Source organism: Salvelinus namaycush, chromosome 28, assembly GCF_016432855.1.
Source record: "Salvelinus namaycush isolate Seneca chromosome 28, SaNama_1.0, whole genome shotgun sequence".
NCBI classification, from domain to species: Eukaryota; Metazoa; Chordata; class Actinopteri; order Salmoniformes; family Salmonidae; genus Salvelinus; species Salvelinus namaycush.
The window spans coordinates 202374-219365 of record NC_052334.1 but is presented as its reverse complement, the minus strand read 5'-3'; the positions used below and the strand labels follow the sequence as shown (position 1 = coordinate 219365).

Below are 16992 nucleotides of genomic sequence, written 5' to 3'. Positions count from 1 at the left end.
GGTGTAACCACGCCAGCCCAGGACCTCCACACCTGGCTTCTTCACCTGCTGGATCGTCTGAGACCAGCCACCCGGACAGCTGATAAAACTGAGGAGTATTTCTGTCTGTAATAAAGCCCTTTTGTGGGGGAAAACTCATTCTGATTGGCTGGGCCTGCCCTCCCAGGCTGCACTTCTGCCCAGTCATAGGAAATCCATAGATTAGGGCCTAATTTATTTATTTCAGTTGACTGATTTCCTTATATGAACTGTAACTCAGTAAAATTGTTGAAAGTGTTGCATGTAGCGTTTATATTTTTGTTCTATATATCACCTGTCAAACCTTTTCCACGGAGGGCCGAGTGTCTGCAGGTTTTTTTGTACTTGATTGATGAATTAAAGTAACTAATTAGTAAAGACCTCCCCTCACCTGGTTGTCTAGGACTTAATTGACCAATACAATTTGATTCGAAAGGAAAAACCTGCAAACACTAGGCCGTCCGTGGAATGAGTTTAGTACCCTTATTGTATATAAACCCTGAACTGCTGATGCTACAGTATGTATTGGCCATAGAGCCCCACAGTATGAGTCATAATACCCATAAAACCTAGCAGTCAAACAGGGAAATGGTTCCAATCCATTTTCCACCATTCATTTTTCCCATTGGGAATTTTAGAAACACTTAAAATAAGGGTTGTGTTTCTGGCGCTACATTTTGTTAACCATGTAAAGCTCTCTCTAGGACAAGGTAACACTTATCAATATATTCGGCTCTATTTACTCTCAGATTCGAAAATGCTAATTAGCATCAAAGTAGACATCATTGAAGACAACAAATCCCTTCAGGCTCCTGCACATCATCTCTAGCTGACACCTTTGCTAACAGGTATTGTTACACAAGACAGTATACAGAATTGTCCATTTAAAAAAAAAAAAAGGCAATTTATTAATTACTAAATTTAGCCTCGGTGTACATAACACTGACAAACTGAAATGGTCCACCCACACAGACAGTGCCTCCTCAACCTTAGGAGGCTGAAGAAATTTGGCTTGTCACCTAAAACCCTTACAAACTTCTACAGATGCACAATTGAGAGCATCCTGTCGGGCTGTATCACCGCCTGGTACGGCAGATGCACCGCCCACAACAGTAAGACTCTCCAGAGAGTGGTGCGGTCTGCACAACACATCACCGGGGGCAAACTACCTGCCTTCCAGGACACCTACAGCACCCGATGTTACAGGAAGGCCAAAAAGATCAGCACGGACAACAACCACCCGAGCCACTGCCTGTTCACCCTGCTATCATCCAGAAGGCGAGGTCAGTACAGGCGCATCAAAGCCGGGACCGAGAGACTGATAAACAGGTTCTCAAGAGCCATCAGACTGTTAAACAGCCATCACTAGCACAGAGAGGCTGCTTCCTACATACAGACTTGAAATCATTGGTCACTTTAATAAATGGAACACTAGTCACTTTAATAATGTCACTTTAATAATGTTTACATATCTTGCATTGCTCATCTCATATATACATACTGTATTCTATACTATCTATTGCATCTTAGTCTATGCCGCTCTGACATTGTTCGTCCATATATTTATATATTCTTAATTCCTTTACTTAGATTTATGTGTATTAGGTAGTTGTTGTGAAATTGTTAGATATTACTTGAAAGAAAATGTTTTTATATACTGTATTTTTATTTGTATGTTTAGCTCACATAATATAATTTAAAACTATGCATTAAGGTGTCTATATAATAGAAGAAATGGGCAAAGACGAATGTAACATTAATACATGCATGTCTATAACTTCCTAAATACTTGATGCAACGGTGGAGGAGTTCCAAGATGGAGGGACGGTGATTCAACAGCGCCCCCTATCAGTCATCTAGTGTATATATAAATCATTGGTGGATTCAACAGCGCCCCCTATCAGTCATCTAGTGTATATATAAATCATTGGTGGAGACAACAGATAATCATCAGTTCAACTAAAAGCAAGACAAGTTCACAAGAACATTGTAAAGACTGAAAAAATAATTTATTGAAAACATTTGTTTTAAATACATTGTTTCTTTATTTCATTTACACTAGTTACGTGATTGTTCCCTCTATTTAAATATAATGATAGTCAGGAAAAAAATAAAAGGACAAATATTCAGTTTCCCAGTAAACAATTAGTGTAAAACAAGACGTGGGCACTTCCCAGTCCGATGTGATGTCGGAGCGGAATGAAAGCAGCTCTGTTCATTCACGTTTTGGTCTTTGAAATGATTTATTTCTCTCATTGTTCCTCTCATTCTCGTTTTTCTCTCCCTCCCTTGTTCTTTTCTTCCCTCTCACCCAGCTCTACCCAATGATGTGTATGAACACTAGATTGCCGATGCTATATATTGGCCAATGACAGACTTTGAAGCCACCGTCCACCATATTGGTACTCCTCAGAAGGAGCAGTCCTCCGTAGGAATGAAATTAATTCTACGGTATTTCAATAAAAAAAAGATGGTGGCGCAGTGGCTTCAAAACAGCCCCCCCCTGTCAGTCATCTAGTGTTACTATAGCTACGGCATTGGCTCTAACCCAGGTTGATCTCACCAACGAACATGGTGATGAGCAGGATGATAGCGAACCCGGTGAGCAGCCCGGCGTTCTGGATCAGGAAGAAGATAACATTGGTCGCCGTCGACCCGTCCTGTTCATTCATCACGGCGTTCATCTCTGGGAACTGAAATCAGAACCAACTCGGGTTTTAAACCAACAGTTAAATATCACATTCCGTTTCTTCCCTCTCTCTCTTTCACTCCCTCTCTCTCCCTCGTTCTACCGTCCTCCCTCCCTCCATCTCTCTCCCATTGCATCTATCATCAGGTCACACTGTTTTACAGTCAATAAAGCTGTGTTCCCTCTCTCCCTCCTTGAGGGGGTAGAAGCAGCTCTGCAGCTGTGATAACACATCAACTGATAACACGTACAGTATGGTATGATGAGAAACTGACTGTCCACTGGGTCATTCAGTGGTTGTGTCCTTAAAAAAATAAAATAATGACCCGTCTGCTCGCCCTGCAGGACCAGAGAACCTTCATACTAAACTCAATATAGACTACTACTGAGCTATTGAAAAGTTAGGTCCCTGGTTCTCTAGTGCCGTTACATGTACGCCCTGCTTGGCAGCTGAAGGTTGATGAACGGCACATACAAGTTAAAAACTAAAGTAAATTCAGTAAATCAGTCAGTTGGGGGGGATCTAAAGGATAAGCATTGTAATATGGGAGTTGAAGCAGATCAGATGCCATTGAGGGTGGAGGAAGCATGATGGGAGAATCTCAATTGCATTACCTTGATTCCTAGCATCCTCTCTCCTCACCTCAAGGTCCCTCCCCCTTTATGAGAAATGCAAGGAATCAAGGAAATGCAATTGACATGTCCCATGTCACTCACCATATCTACCAGTGCTATGTAGAGGAACATTCTCATCACCATGACTACCAGTGCTATGTAGAGGAACATTCTCCTTCACCATGTCTACCAGTAGAGGAACATTCTCCTTCACCATGTCTACCAGTAGAGGAACATTCTCCTTCACCATGTCTACCAGTAGAGGAACATTCTCCTTCACCATATCTACCAGTAGAGGAACATTGTCCTTCACCATGTCTACCAGTAGAGGAACATTCTCCTTCACCATGTCTACCAGTAGAGGAACATTCTCCTTCACCATGTCTACCAGTAGAGGAACATTCTCCTTCACCATGTCGACCAGTAGAGGAACATTCTCCTTCACCATGTCTACCAGTAGAGGAACATTCTCCTTCACCATGTCTACCAGTAGAGGAACATTCTCCTTCACCATATCTACCAGTAGAGGAACATTCTCCTTCACCATGTCTACCAGTAGAGGAACATTCTCCTTCACCATGTCTACCAGTAGAGGAACATTCTCCTTCACCATATCTACCAGTAGAGGAACATTCTCCTCACCATGTCTACAAGTAGAGGTACATTCTCCTTCACCATGTCTACCAGTAGAGGAACATTCTCCTTCACCATGTCTACCAGTAGAGGAACATTCTCCTTCACCATATCTACCAGTAGAGGAACATTCTCCTTCACCATGTCTACCAGTAGAGGAACATTCTCCTTCACCATGTCTACCAGTAGAGGAACATTCTCCTTCACCATATCTACCAGTAGAGGAACATTCTCCTCACCATGTCTACAAGTAGAGGTACATTCTCCTTCACCATGTCTACCAGTAGAGGAACATTCTCCTCATCATGTCTGCCAGTATAGGTACATTCTCCTCACCATATCTACCAGTAGAGGAACATTCTCCTTCACCATGTCTACCAGTAGAGGAACATTCTCCTTCACCATGTCTACCAGTAGAGGAACATTCTCCTTCACCATGTCTACCAGTAGAGGAACATTCTCCTCACCATGTCTACCAGTAGAGGAACATTCTCCTTCACCATGTCTACCAGTAGAGGAACATTCTCCTTCACCATGTCTACCAGTAGAGGAACATTCTCCTTCACCATGTCTACCAGTAGAGGAACATTATCCTTCACCATGTCTACCAGTAGAGGAACATTCTCCTTCACCATATCTACCAGTAGAGGAACATTCTCCTCACCATGTCTACAAGTAGAGGTACATTCTCCTTCACCATGTCTACCAGTAGAGGAACATTCTCCTCACCATGTCTGCCAGTATAGGTACATTCTCCTCACCATATCTACCAGTAGAGGAACATTCTCCTTCACCATGTCTACCAGTAGAGGAACATTCTCCTTCACCATGTCTACCAGTAGAGGAACATTCTCCTTCACCATGTCTACCAGTAGAGGAACATTCTCCTTCACCATGTCTACCAGTAGAGGAACATTCTCCTTCACCATGTCTACCAGTAGAGGAACATTCTCCTTCACCATGTCTACCAGTAGAGGAACATTCTCCTTCACCATGTCTACCAGTAGAGGAACATTCTCCTTCACCATGTCTACCAGTAGAGGAACATTTTCCTCACCATGTCTACCAGTAGAGGAACATTCTCCTTCACCATGTCTACCAGTAGAGGAACATTCTCCTTCACCATGTCTACCAGTAGAGGAACATTCTCCTTCACCATGTCTACCAGTAGAGGAACATTCTCCTCACCATGTCTGCCAGTATAGGTACATTCTCCTCACCATGTCTACCAGTAGCGGAACATTCTCCTTCACCATGTCTACCAGTAGAGGAACATTCTCCTTCACCATGTCTACCAGTAGCGGAACATTCTCCTTCACCATGTCTACCAGTAGAGGAACATTCTCCTTCACCATATCTACCAGTAGAGGAACATTCTCCTTCACCATGTCTACCAGTAGAGGAACATTCTCCTCACCATATCTACCAGTAGAGGAACATTCTCCTTCACCATGTCTACCAGTAGAGGAACATTCTCCTTCACCATGTCTACCAGTAGAGGAACATTCTCCTCACCATGTCTACCAGTAGAGGAACATTCTCCTTCACCATGTCTACCAGTAGAGGAACATTCTCCTCACCATGTCTACCAGTAGCGGAACATTCTCCTTCACCATGTTTACCAGTAGAGGAACATTCTCCTCACCATATCTACCAGTAGAGGAACATTCTCCTTCACCATGTCTACCAGTAGAGGGACATTCTCCTTCACCATGTCTACCAGTAGAGGGACATTCTCCTTCACCATGTCGACCAGTAGAGGAACATTCTCCTCACCATATCTACCAGTAGAGGAACATTCCCCTCACCATATCTACCAGTAGAGGAACATTCTCCTCACCATGTCTACCAGTAGAGGAACATTCTCCTCACCATGTCTACCAGTAGAGGAACATTCTCCTTCACCATGTCTACCAGTAGAGGAACATTCTCCTTCACCATGTCTACCAGTAGAGGAACATTCTCCTCACCATGTCTTCCAGTAGAGGAACATTCTCCTTCACCATGTCTACCAGTAGAGGAACATTCTCCTTCACCATGTCTACCAGTAGAGGAACATTCTCCTTCACCATGTCTACCAGTAGAGGTACATTCTCCTTCACCATGTCTACCAGTAGAGGAACATTCTCCTCACCATATCTACCAGTAGAGGAACATTCTCCTTCACCATGTCTACCAGTAGAGGAACATTCTCCTCACCATGTCTACCAGTAGAGGAACCTTCTCCTCACCATGTCTACCAGTAGAGGTACATTCTCCTTCACCATGTCTACCAGTAGAGGAACATTCTCCTCACCATATCTACCAGTAGAGGTACATTCTCCTTCACCATGTCTACCAGTAGAGGAACCTTCTCCTCACCATGTCTACCAGTAGAGGTACATTCTCCTTCACCATGTCTACCAGTAGAGGAACATTCTCCTCACCATATCTACCAGTAGAGGAACATTCTCCTTCACCATGTCTACCAGTAGAGGGACATTCTCCTTCACCATGTCTACCAGTAGAGGTACATTCTCCTTCACCATGTCGACCAGTAGAGGAACATTCTCCTCACCATATCTACCAGTAGAGGAACATTCCCCTCACCATATCTACCAGTAGAGGAACATTCTCCTTCACCATGTCTACCAGTAGAGGAACATTCTCCTTCACCATGTCTACCAGTAGAGGAACATTCTCCTCACCATGTCTACCAGTAGCGGAACATTCTCCTTCACCATGTCTACCAGTAGAGGAACATTCTCCTTCACCATGTCTACCAGTAGAGGAACATTCTCCTTCACCATGTCTACCAGTAGCGGAACATTCTCCTTCACCATGTCTACCAGTAGAGGAACATTCTCCTTCACCATGTCTACCAGTAGAGGAACATTCTCCTTCACCATGTCTACCAGTAGAGGAACATTCTCCTTCACCATGTCTACCAGTAGAGGAACATTCTCCTTCACCATGTCTACCAGTAGAGGAACATTCTCCTTCACCATGTCTACCAGTAGAGGAACATTCTCCTTCACCATGTCTACCAGTAGAGGTACATTCCCCTTCACCATATCTACCAGTAGAGGAACATTCTCCTTCACCATGTCTACCAGTAGAGGAACATTCTCCTTCACCATGTCTACCAGTAGAGGAACATTCTCCTTCACCATATCTGCCAGTGCTATGTAGAGGTACATTCTCCTTCACCATATCTGCCAGTGCTATGTAGAGGTACATTCCCCTTCACCATATCTGCCAGTGCTATGTAGAGGTACATTCTCCTCACCATATCTGCCAGTGCTATGTAGAGGTACATTCTCCTTCACCATATCTGCCAGTGCTATGTAGAGGTACATTCTCCTTCACCATATCTGCCAGTGCTATGTAGAGGTACATTCTCCTTCACCATATCTGCCAGTGCTATGTAGAGGTACATTCTCGTCACCATATCTGCCAGTGCTATGTAGAGGTACATTCTCCTTCACCATATCTGCCAGTGCTATGTAGAGGTACATTCTCCTCACCATATCTGCCAGTGCTATGTAGAGGTACATTCTCCTTCACCATATCTGCCAGTGCTATGTAGAGGTACATTCTCCTCACCATATCTGCCAGTGCTATGTAGAGGTACATTCTCCTTCACCATATCTGCCAGTGCTATGTAGAGGTACATTCTCCTTCACCATATCTGCCAGTGCTATGTAGAGGTACATTCTCCTGCACCATATCTGCCAGTGCTATGTAGAGGTACATTCTCCTTCACCATATCTGCCAGTGCTATGTAGAGGTACATTCTCCTTCACCATATCTGCCAGTGCTATGTAGAGGAACATTCTCCTCACCATATCTGCCAGTGCTATGTAGAGGAACATTCCCCCAGCGATGGCGAAGATGGCGTTGGGGGCGAAGTTGCTGCCCAGCAGGATGCCGAAGGCCAGGCCGATGTAGCAGGACATGGCTGACAGCAGGTTGAAGAAGACGGCCTGGGGGATACTCATCCCAGCATTCAGCAGAATCACAAAGTCCCCTGCAGGAAGGGCCACAGAGACAGCAACAGGTTCAGTAACACAGGAGACACATTGAGGAACCAGTATGACTTTTAGTTATGTTTATTAACAAAAAAAATAGCCAAGTGATTTAATAATGAATTTTTCATTTTCAAATGAAGGTTGGTTTAGTTCAGCCAAGTTGCTTACTGCTGTTACTGTAAAATCACGTTATGACAACTGCTTATAAAAAAATGAAGTAAATTATAGATACATGTGATTGATTGATCCCTCACCTAGCTCGTGGGGGAACTCCTCACAGACGATGGCGATGGAGGTACTGAAGCCAGCGACGACAGACACGGTAAAAGAAGCTCCGATCGCCAGGCCGTCGATGAAGTTGTGCAGAGCGTCACTCAGTGTGACCATCCAGGCCACCGTCTTTATGTTGGCGATGCGCTGACCCCGCAGCCAGTGGCACATCACATTATTGACATGGACTTCCTGCTGGGACAACGTCACAGAGGAAGGAGGCAGAGTGAAAGGGAATAGAACTGGATTGTACATGAGAGTAATATGTCTGTCTATTTAATACAACATATATTTACAATATAATGTCATAGTCTAGTTAATATAACATATTTACTATATAATATGTCAGTCTATTTAATACAACATATATTTACAATATAATGTCATAGTCTAGTTAATATAACATATTTACTATATAATATGTAAGTCTATTTAATACAACATATATTTACAATATAATGTCATAGTCTAGTTAATATAACATATTTACTATATAATATGTCATAGTCTAGTTAATATAACATATTTACTATATAATATGTCAGTCTATTTAATACAACATATATTTACAATATAATGTCATAGCCTAGTAAATAGTCTAGTTAATATAACATATTTACTATATAATATGTCATAGTCTAGTTAATATAACATATTTACTATATAATATGTCATAGTCTAGTTAATATAACATATTTACTATATAAAATGTCATAGTCTAGTTAATATAACATATATTTACTATATAATATGTCATAGTCTAGTTAATATAACATATTTCCTATATAATATGTCATAGTCTAGTTAATATAACATATTTACTATATAATATGTCATAGTCTAGTTAATATAATATATTTACTATATAATATGTCAGTCTATTTAATACAACATATATTTACCATATAATGTCATAGCCTAGTAAATAAAATGTTTTATTTAACCAGGAAAAGTATAACATATTTAGTATATAATATGTCATAGTCTAGTTAATATAACATATTTACTATATAATATGTCATAGTCTAGTTAATATAACATATATTTACTATATAATATGTCATAGTCTAGTTAATATAACATATTTACTATGTAATATGTCATGTCCTAATTAATATAACATATTTACTATGTAATATGTCATGTCCTAATTAATATAACATATTTACTATATAATATGTCATATCCTAATTAATATAACATATTTACTATATAATATGTCCTAATTAATATAACATATTTACTATATAATATTCATGTCCTAATTAATATAACATATTTACTATATAATATGTCATATCCTAATTAATATAACATATGTTTACTATTTAATATGTCATATCCTAATTAATATAACATATTTACTATATAATATGTCCTAATTAATATAACATATTTACTATATAATATGTCATATCCTAATTAATATAACATATTTACTATATAATATGTCATATCCTAATTAATATAACATATGTTTACTATTTAATATGTCATATCCTAATTAATATAACATATTTACTATATAATATGTCATATCATAATTAATATAACATATTTACTATATAATATGTCATATCCTAATTAATATAACATATTTACTATATAACACGTTTACTATGTAACAGAATTAGGTATTTTTTTTTACTTGAATCTGAAAAGAAAAGAATCACAACAAGATGATGCCGTATGTAAATAACACGATGGTTGGTCAACGATGGTTGGTCGGTAGCTTCTCTGCTGCTGTGACAAACCAACTCCTTATTGGCCCAGGCCAGAACAGGCAGTCTTTGTGTACAAGTGAGACAATTCTTGCTTTTATCAAGAGTCTAGGATACGCAGGCCTGTGTTCAGTTCCCATTCTTTAGTCTCCTGTGTGACAGGCTGCATGCCAAATGGCACCCTAATTCCCTTGAGTGAACTACATTTGACCAGAGTCCATACTCCTAAGGGGAATAGGTTTCCATTTGGCATGCAGACTCTGTCACACAGAAGACTATGAACAGAGGTCCCGTTCCCTTAGCCCTGTGTGACAGTGTCAGTCTCGTCCATTTGCTCACTATCTGTGATGTGTAACAAGGCCAGACTCCTCCACTAGAGCCAGAGAGATAATGGTTATACATTAACATGATTTCCCTAATCACTAGCGTCACAGATAACAGATCAATAAATAACTAGGCTTAATACTCTTTGCTGCTCTAAATGTCGTTCCAGGTCAGGGTGACCCAACTGGCGTCCCACAGGCCCAATTTGTCCCGCGGGTGGTTTGATATAAATGCACTGGTGATCCCCGTTGCAGGCCATCTATGTGTTTGTCATTATAATGTCATATTTTTGTTATAATATTACTGTGTTATTACTGTGTTATTATTGTGAGTATTGACCTCTCTCTCATTTAACCCTGTCTAACCCCCCTGTCTATGGTGAGAAAGGCCACAGACAGGCTACAGACAGCCACGGATAGGCTACAGACAGGCTACAGACAGCCACAGATAGGCTACAGACAGCCACAGACATGCTACAGACAGCCACGGGTAGGCTACAGACAGCCACAGACAGGCTACAGACAGACACGGATAGGCTACAGACAGCCACAGACATGCTACAGACAGCCACGGGTAGGCTGCAGACAGCCATAGACAGGCTACAGACAGACACGGATAGGCTACAGACAGCCACAGACAGGCTACAGACAGCCACAGACAGGCTACAGACAGCCACCGACAGGCCACATATATGCTACAGACAAGCTACAGACAGGCCACAGACAGGCCACAGACAGCCACGGATAGGCTACAGACAGGCTACAGACAGCCACGGATATGCTACAGACAGCCACAGACAGGCCACAGACGGCTACAGACAGGCCACAGACAGGCCACAGACAGACACGGATATGCTACAGACAGGCTACATATAGCCACAGACAGGCTACATATAGCCACAGACAGGCTACATATAGCCACAGACAGGCCACAGACAGGCCACAGACAGGCTACAGACAGGCTACAGACAGCCAGAGACAGGCTACATATAGCCACAGACAGGCCACAGACAGGCCACAGACAGCTATGACTGTTCAAGGTCAGTTGAGCACTTTGTGACTCACACCTGGGTCGGGTTCAGAGCCCAACGTAGAAAACATTTTCTACAGACACTAAATAAGTTAGTTCTTGTTCGACAAATTCACAGAAGTACTTCCTCCCTTTCAAAATGTTTTCTCCTGTTTTATGTCTAGTGAACAGGACACTGCTTGGTAGACGGTGTAGGACGAAGTTGCCCCTAGACACTGATCTGGGGTCATTTTTGTATTCTTTGTAGTTTAGGTTAGGATTAGGAGAGGGGAGGGGAAGCTGACCTGATGTCAGTACCTATAGGAAACGTCACCCCAGAGCTGGTACCTGAGCAGGTGGTTCTGTGGATGATACTGGAGGGTCTGGGCTGGTGTTGTCTGTACTGATGCTGCTGATGGTACACGTAGTCATGGTGATAGACTCTTTCTTCTCAGACACATCTCCATTCTGGAGAGAGTTCTGCCTCCGCTGACCTGGAGGAGAGAAGTGACTGTGGCCATGCTGCAGAGAAGGCAGGACAAAGAAGACGGTTAAAAAGAGAGTGTACTCCAGATGGCACCCTGATACAGTACGTCCCTATTGGCTGCGGTCAAAAGAAGCGCACTATATTTGGGATGCAGCCTTAAGGTTACTGCTGGAGAGACAGGACAAAGATGTTACAAACTTCTTTAGGGCTAGGTGTCCCGTAACCTGTCGACAATTTCCGGTGAAATTGGAGGGCGCGCAATTCAAATAAATAATCGTAAAAATTATGGATATTTAACATTTAGGAACATACAAATGTCTTATATCGGCTAAAAGTTTAAATTCTTGTTAATCTAACTGCATTGTCAGATTTACAGTAGGCTTTACAGCGAAAGCTACAACATGCATGGTTGTTTTGTTAGATAAAATTCTTTATGTCCCAAAAAGTCAGTTTAGTTGGCACCATCGATTTGAGTTCAACATACAGACAAATGAATCCAAAAAGTTACCTCTAAACTTTGTTAAAACAAGTCAAACTACGTTGCTATCGAATCCTCAGGTACCCTAAAATGTAAGTAAACTATAATATTTCATACCGAAAGAAGTATGTTCAATAGAAAAGTAAAATTAGCAAAATTCTTCCTCGTTTTGGAAGAAACAAGCCTGAAACCTTGAACAAAGACTGTTAACATCTAGTGGAAGCCATAGGAATTGCAATCTGGGAGCTGGAATTGCATAGGACCCATAGCTTTCCATTGTAAGAGCATGGGATCTCAAAAAAAGAAATCGGGTTGGTTTTTCTTTGGATTTTCTCCTACCATATCTATTATGTCATAGTCTCACACATTATTTAAACATTTCTACAAACTTCAAAGTGTTTTCTATCCAATGGTACCAATTATATGCATATCCTGTCTTCTGAGTAACAGGCAGTTTACTTTGGGCAAGTCAGTCAGGCGGAAATTCTGAAAACAGGACCCTAGCCCTAAGAAGTTTTACATACAGAGACAGGACAAAGATGTTAAACATACAGAGACAGGACAAAGAAGTTAAACATACAGAGACAGGACAAAGATGTTAAACATACAGAGACAGGACAAAGATGTTAAACATACAGAGACAGGACAAAGATGTTAAACATACAGAGACAGCGCACGTGATAAAATAGATGATAGATGCACAGAGAGACAATAAACGAAGCCTGGTCAAATCGACACAGAACAGCTGTGGCCATGCTGCAAAGACATATTTTTTTTAATATAGTTTTGTGGTTAAAAAGAGAGCATGGGTATGTCTCAAATGGTACCCTACAGTACTCCCTATAAGTGCTTTGACCAGGGCCCTATGGTAAACATACAGAGACAGAACACACAGACGCTGGCTAGATGACCAGAGATGTACAGACAGGAAATGAACCCAGGCCAAATCGATTACAGTGTAGGCACAGAACCTTGTCACAATCAATCAATTAATTAATCAATCATAATGGTCTCAAAAAAAAGACAGAAAATACACACCTTAGAGAAAGCAACCTGTAACTCTGCTACGTCTCTGATTAATGCAAAGTTACAGGTACAGTGTATGTATATATATAGGCTGGTTCAACTGTTTTTAAAGCAGACAATACCTCATGCTCTGTTCTTAGTGCCATCTTCAGTACTTTCTCTGTGAAGAACAGCAGGTAAAATCCACCAAATATTCCGATGGCCTTGAGAATGTAGTCGTCCGCTCTGGGATCAAATCCCAGGGCCTGTTGGTGTTGGAAAAACATTCATGTGGTAACAGTAGGGTTGCACAACTTTACCAACATTTCCTGGTTGGAAGATTCCTGGAATTATGAGGGGAAAAGCAGGAAATCCAGCTAATTTGGTGAAAGTTACAGTAATTTTGCAACCCTAGGTAGCAGTAATACAGTAATGCTGCAACCATAGGTACCAATAATACAGTAATATTGCAACCCTAGGTAGCAGTAATACAGTAATGCTGCAACTCTAGGTAGCAGTAATACAGTAATGCTGCAACCCTAGGTAGCAGTAATACAGTAATACTGCAACTCTAGGTAGCAGTAATACAGTAATGCTGCAACCCTAGGTAGCAGTAATACAGTAATGCTGCAACCCTAGGTAGCAGTAATACAGTAATGCTGCAACCCTAGGTAGCAGTAATACAGTAATGCTGCAACCCTAGGTAGCAGTAATACAGTAATGCTGCAACCCTAGGTAGCAGTAATACAGTAATGCTGCAACCCTAGGTAGCAGTAATACAGTAATGCTGCAACCCTAGGTAGCAGTAATACAGTAATGCTGCAACCCTAGGTAGCAGTAATACAGTAATGCTGCAACCCTAGGTAGCAGTAATACAGTAATACTGCAACCCTAGGTAGCAGTAATACAGTAATGCTGCAACTCTAGGTAGCAGTAATACAGTAATTTTGCATCCCTAAGTACCAATAATACAGTAATATTGCAACCCTAGCTACCAATAATACAGTAATTTTTCATCCCTAAGTACCAATAATACAGTAATATTGCAACCCTAGCTACCAATAATACAGTAATTTTGCATCCCTAAGTACCAATAATACAGTAATATTGCATGAATAGAGTTTAAAGATTAAAGCAGTAAAATATATCCATTATTTAACACAGTTTTAAACCATCTCTTTTCCCTCCATTCGACCACAAAGACTCAGTCTCCATATCCAATCAACGCCGTTATCACTGAATAACAACTTTCATGAATAAGCATTGATCAACTATTATGAAACATTTATAATGTATTATTTTTTAGGGCGAGGCAGCACCGGCTGAAAGGAAATTTTGGCACCTACTGTACTTATCAATTGTGAGATTTTTGGGGGTATTTTGGTCCCTTAATATTATCAGGTTTTCATCAAGGATCTCTCTGTACTTTGCTCTGTTCATCTTTCCCTCGATCCTGACTAGTCTCCAAGTGTCACGCCCTGACCTTAGTTATCTATGTTTTCAGAGAATAAAAAGTTTCAGTACTAGTGAAGCAACACAGCACAGTTGATAAATATATATGGCAAATAGAAATGCAATATGGATGGTGTTAAATGTATATGTCTTTTATATGTGTGTTTGTATGGGTATGTGTTCATATATGTGTATATGTATGTATGTACAGTACCAGTCAAAAGTTTGGACACACTTACTCATTCCAGGGATTATCTTTATTTTTTACTATTTTCTACATTGTGGAATAATAGTGAAGACATCAAAACTATCAAATAACACATATGGAATCATGTAGTAACCAAAAAAAGTGTTAAACAAATAAAAAAATATTTTTATATTTGAGATTCTTCAAAGTAGCCACCCTTTTGCCTTGGTGGCTGCTTGGCACACTCTTGGCATTCTCTCAACCAGCTTCCTGAGGTAGTCACCTGGAATGCATTTAAATTAACATGTGTTAATTGTGGATTTTCTTTCCTTCTTAATGCGTTTGAGTCAATCATTTGTGTTGTGACAAGGTAGGGCTGGTAAACAGAACATATCCCTATTTGGTAAAAGACCAAGTCCATATTATGGCAAGAACAGCTCAAATAAGCAAAGAGAAACAAGCAACAGTCCATCATTACTTCAAGACATGAAGGTCAGTCAATCCAGAACATTTCAAGAACTTTTAAAGTTTTTTCAAGTGCAGTTGCAAAAACCATCAAGGTCTATGATGAAACTGGCTCTCATGAGGACCGCCACAGGAAAGGAAGACCAAGAGCTTTTTGGTTCCAACTGCCGTGTCTACAATGTAGAAAATAGTAAAAATAAAGAAAAACCCTTGAATGAGTAGGTGTGTCCAAACTTTTGACTGGTAATGTATGTACATATGTACAGTGCATTTGGAAAGTATTCAGACCCCTTCCATTCTTCCACATTTTGTTACAGATTCTACAGATTGTAAATTAGAGATACGTTTTTTTGTTGCTAAAAGTATTATTATATTATTGATAGATTGACTTTTCAGATCGCCCAGTAGTGCTGTCTACAGGGTTAGCTCCAGGTAAATGTCTCCCAGTAGTGCTGTCTACAGGGTTAGCTCCAGGTACATGTCTCCCAGTAGTGCTATCTACAGGGTTAGCTCCAGGTTAATGTCTCCCAGTAGTGCTATCTGCAGGGTTAGCTCCAGGTTAATGTCGCCCAGTAGTGCTGTCTACAGGGTTAGCTCCAGGTTAATGTCTCCCAGTAGTGCTATCTGCAGGGTTAGCTCCAGGTTAATGTCTCCCAGTAGTGCTATCTGCAGGGTTAGCTCCAGGTTAATGTCGCCCAGTAGTGCTGTCTACAGGGTTAGCTCCAGGTTAATGTCTCCCAGTAGTGCTATCTGCAGAGTTAGCTCCAGGTTAATGTCTCCCAGTAGTGCTGTCTACAGGGTTAGCTCCAGGTTAATGTCTCCCAGTAGTGCTATCTGCAGAGTTAGCTCCAGGTTAATGTCACCCAGTAGTGATATCTGCAGGGTTGGCTCCAGGTTAATGTCTCCCAGTAGTGATATCTGCAGGGTTAGCTCCAGGTTAATGTCTCCCAGTAGTGAAATCTGCAGAGTTAGCTCCAGGTTAATGTCTCCCAGTAGTGCTATCTGCAGGGTTAGCTCCAGGTAAATGTCTCCCAGTAGTGCTATCTGCAGGGTTAGCTCCAGGTTAATGTCACCCAGTAGTGATATCTGCAGGGTTGGCTCCAGGTTAATGTCTCCCAGTAGTGCTATCTGCAGGGTTAGCTCCAGGTTAATGTCTCCCAGTAGTGCTGTCTACAGGGTTAGCTCCAGGTAAATGTCTCCCAGTAGTGTTATCTGCAGGGTTAGCTCCAGGTTAATGTCTCCCAGTAGTGCTATCTGCAGGGTTAGCTCCAGGTAAATGTCTCCCAGTAGTGCTATCTGCAGGGTTAGCTCCAGGTTAATGTCTCCCAGTAGTGCTATCTGCAGAGTTAGCTCCAGGTTAATGTCACCCAGTAGTGCTATCTGCAGGGTTAGCTCCAGGTTAATGTCACCCAGTAGTGATATCTGCAGGGTTGGCTCCAGGTTAATGTCTCCCAGTAGTGATATCTGCAGGGTTAGCTCCAGGTTAATGTCTCCCAGTAGTGAAATCTGCAGAGTTAGCTCCAGGTTAATGTCTCCCAGTAGTGCTGTCTGCAGAGTTAGCTCCAGGTACATGTCTCCCAGTAGTGCTATCTGCAGGGTTAGCTCCAGGTTAATGTCTCCCAGTAGTGCT

The 16992-nt window shown here is 41.3% G+C and overlaps 1 protein-coding gene across 2 annotated transcripts in view; it reads right to left on the bottom strand.

Annotated features, from left to right (window-relative positions):
* Positions 1 to 2005: 2005 nt before the first annotated feature.
* Positions 2006 to 16992, bottom strand: part of slc39a8 (solute carrier family 39 member 8) — a 39633-nt gene continuing 24646 nt past the window's right edge. Inside the window, exons 3-7 of one of the 2 annotated variants that reach the window (XM_038967005.1) lie at positions 13402 to 13524; positions 11637 to 11810; positions 8220 to 8427; positions 7780 to 7964; positions 2006 to 2711 (exon numbers count right to left, since the gene is read on the bottom strand). In XM_038967005.1, the coding sequence (XP_038822933.1) occupies positions 2562 to 2711; positions 7780 to 7964; positions 8220 to 8427; positions 11637 to 11810; positions 13402 to 13524 (840 nt within the window). In that variant the 3' untranslated portion in view covers positions 2006 to 2561. Of the gene's footprint in view, positions 2712 to 7779; positions 7965 to 8219; positions 8431 to 11636; positions 11811 to 13401; positions 13603 to 16992 lie in introns of both variants that reach the window. The other variant, XM_038967006.1, reaches the window with a different exon arrangement.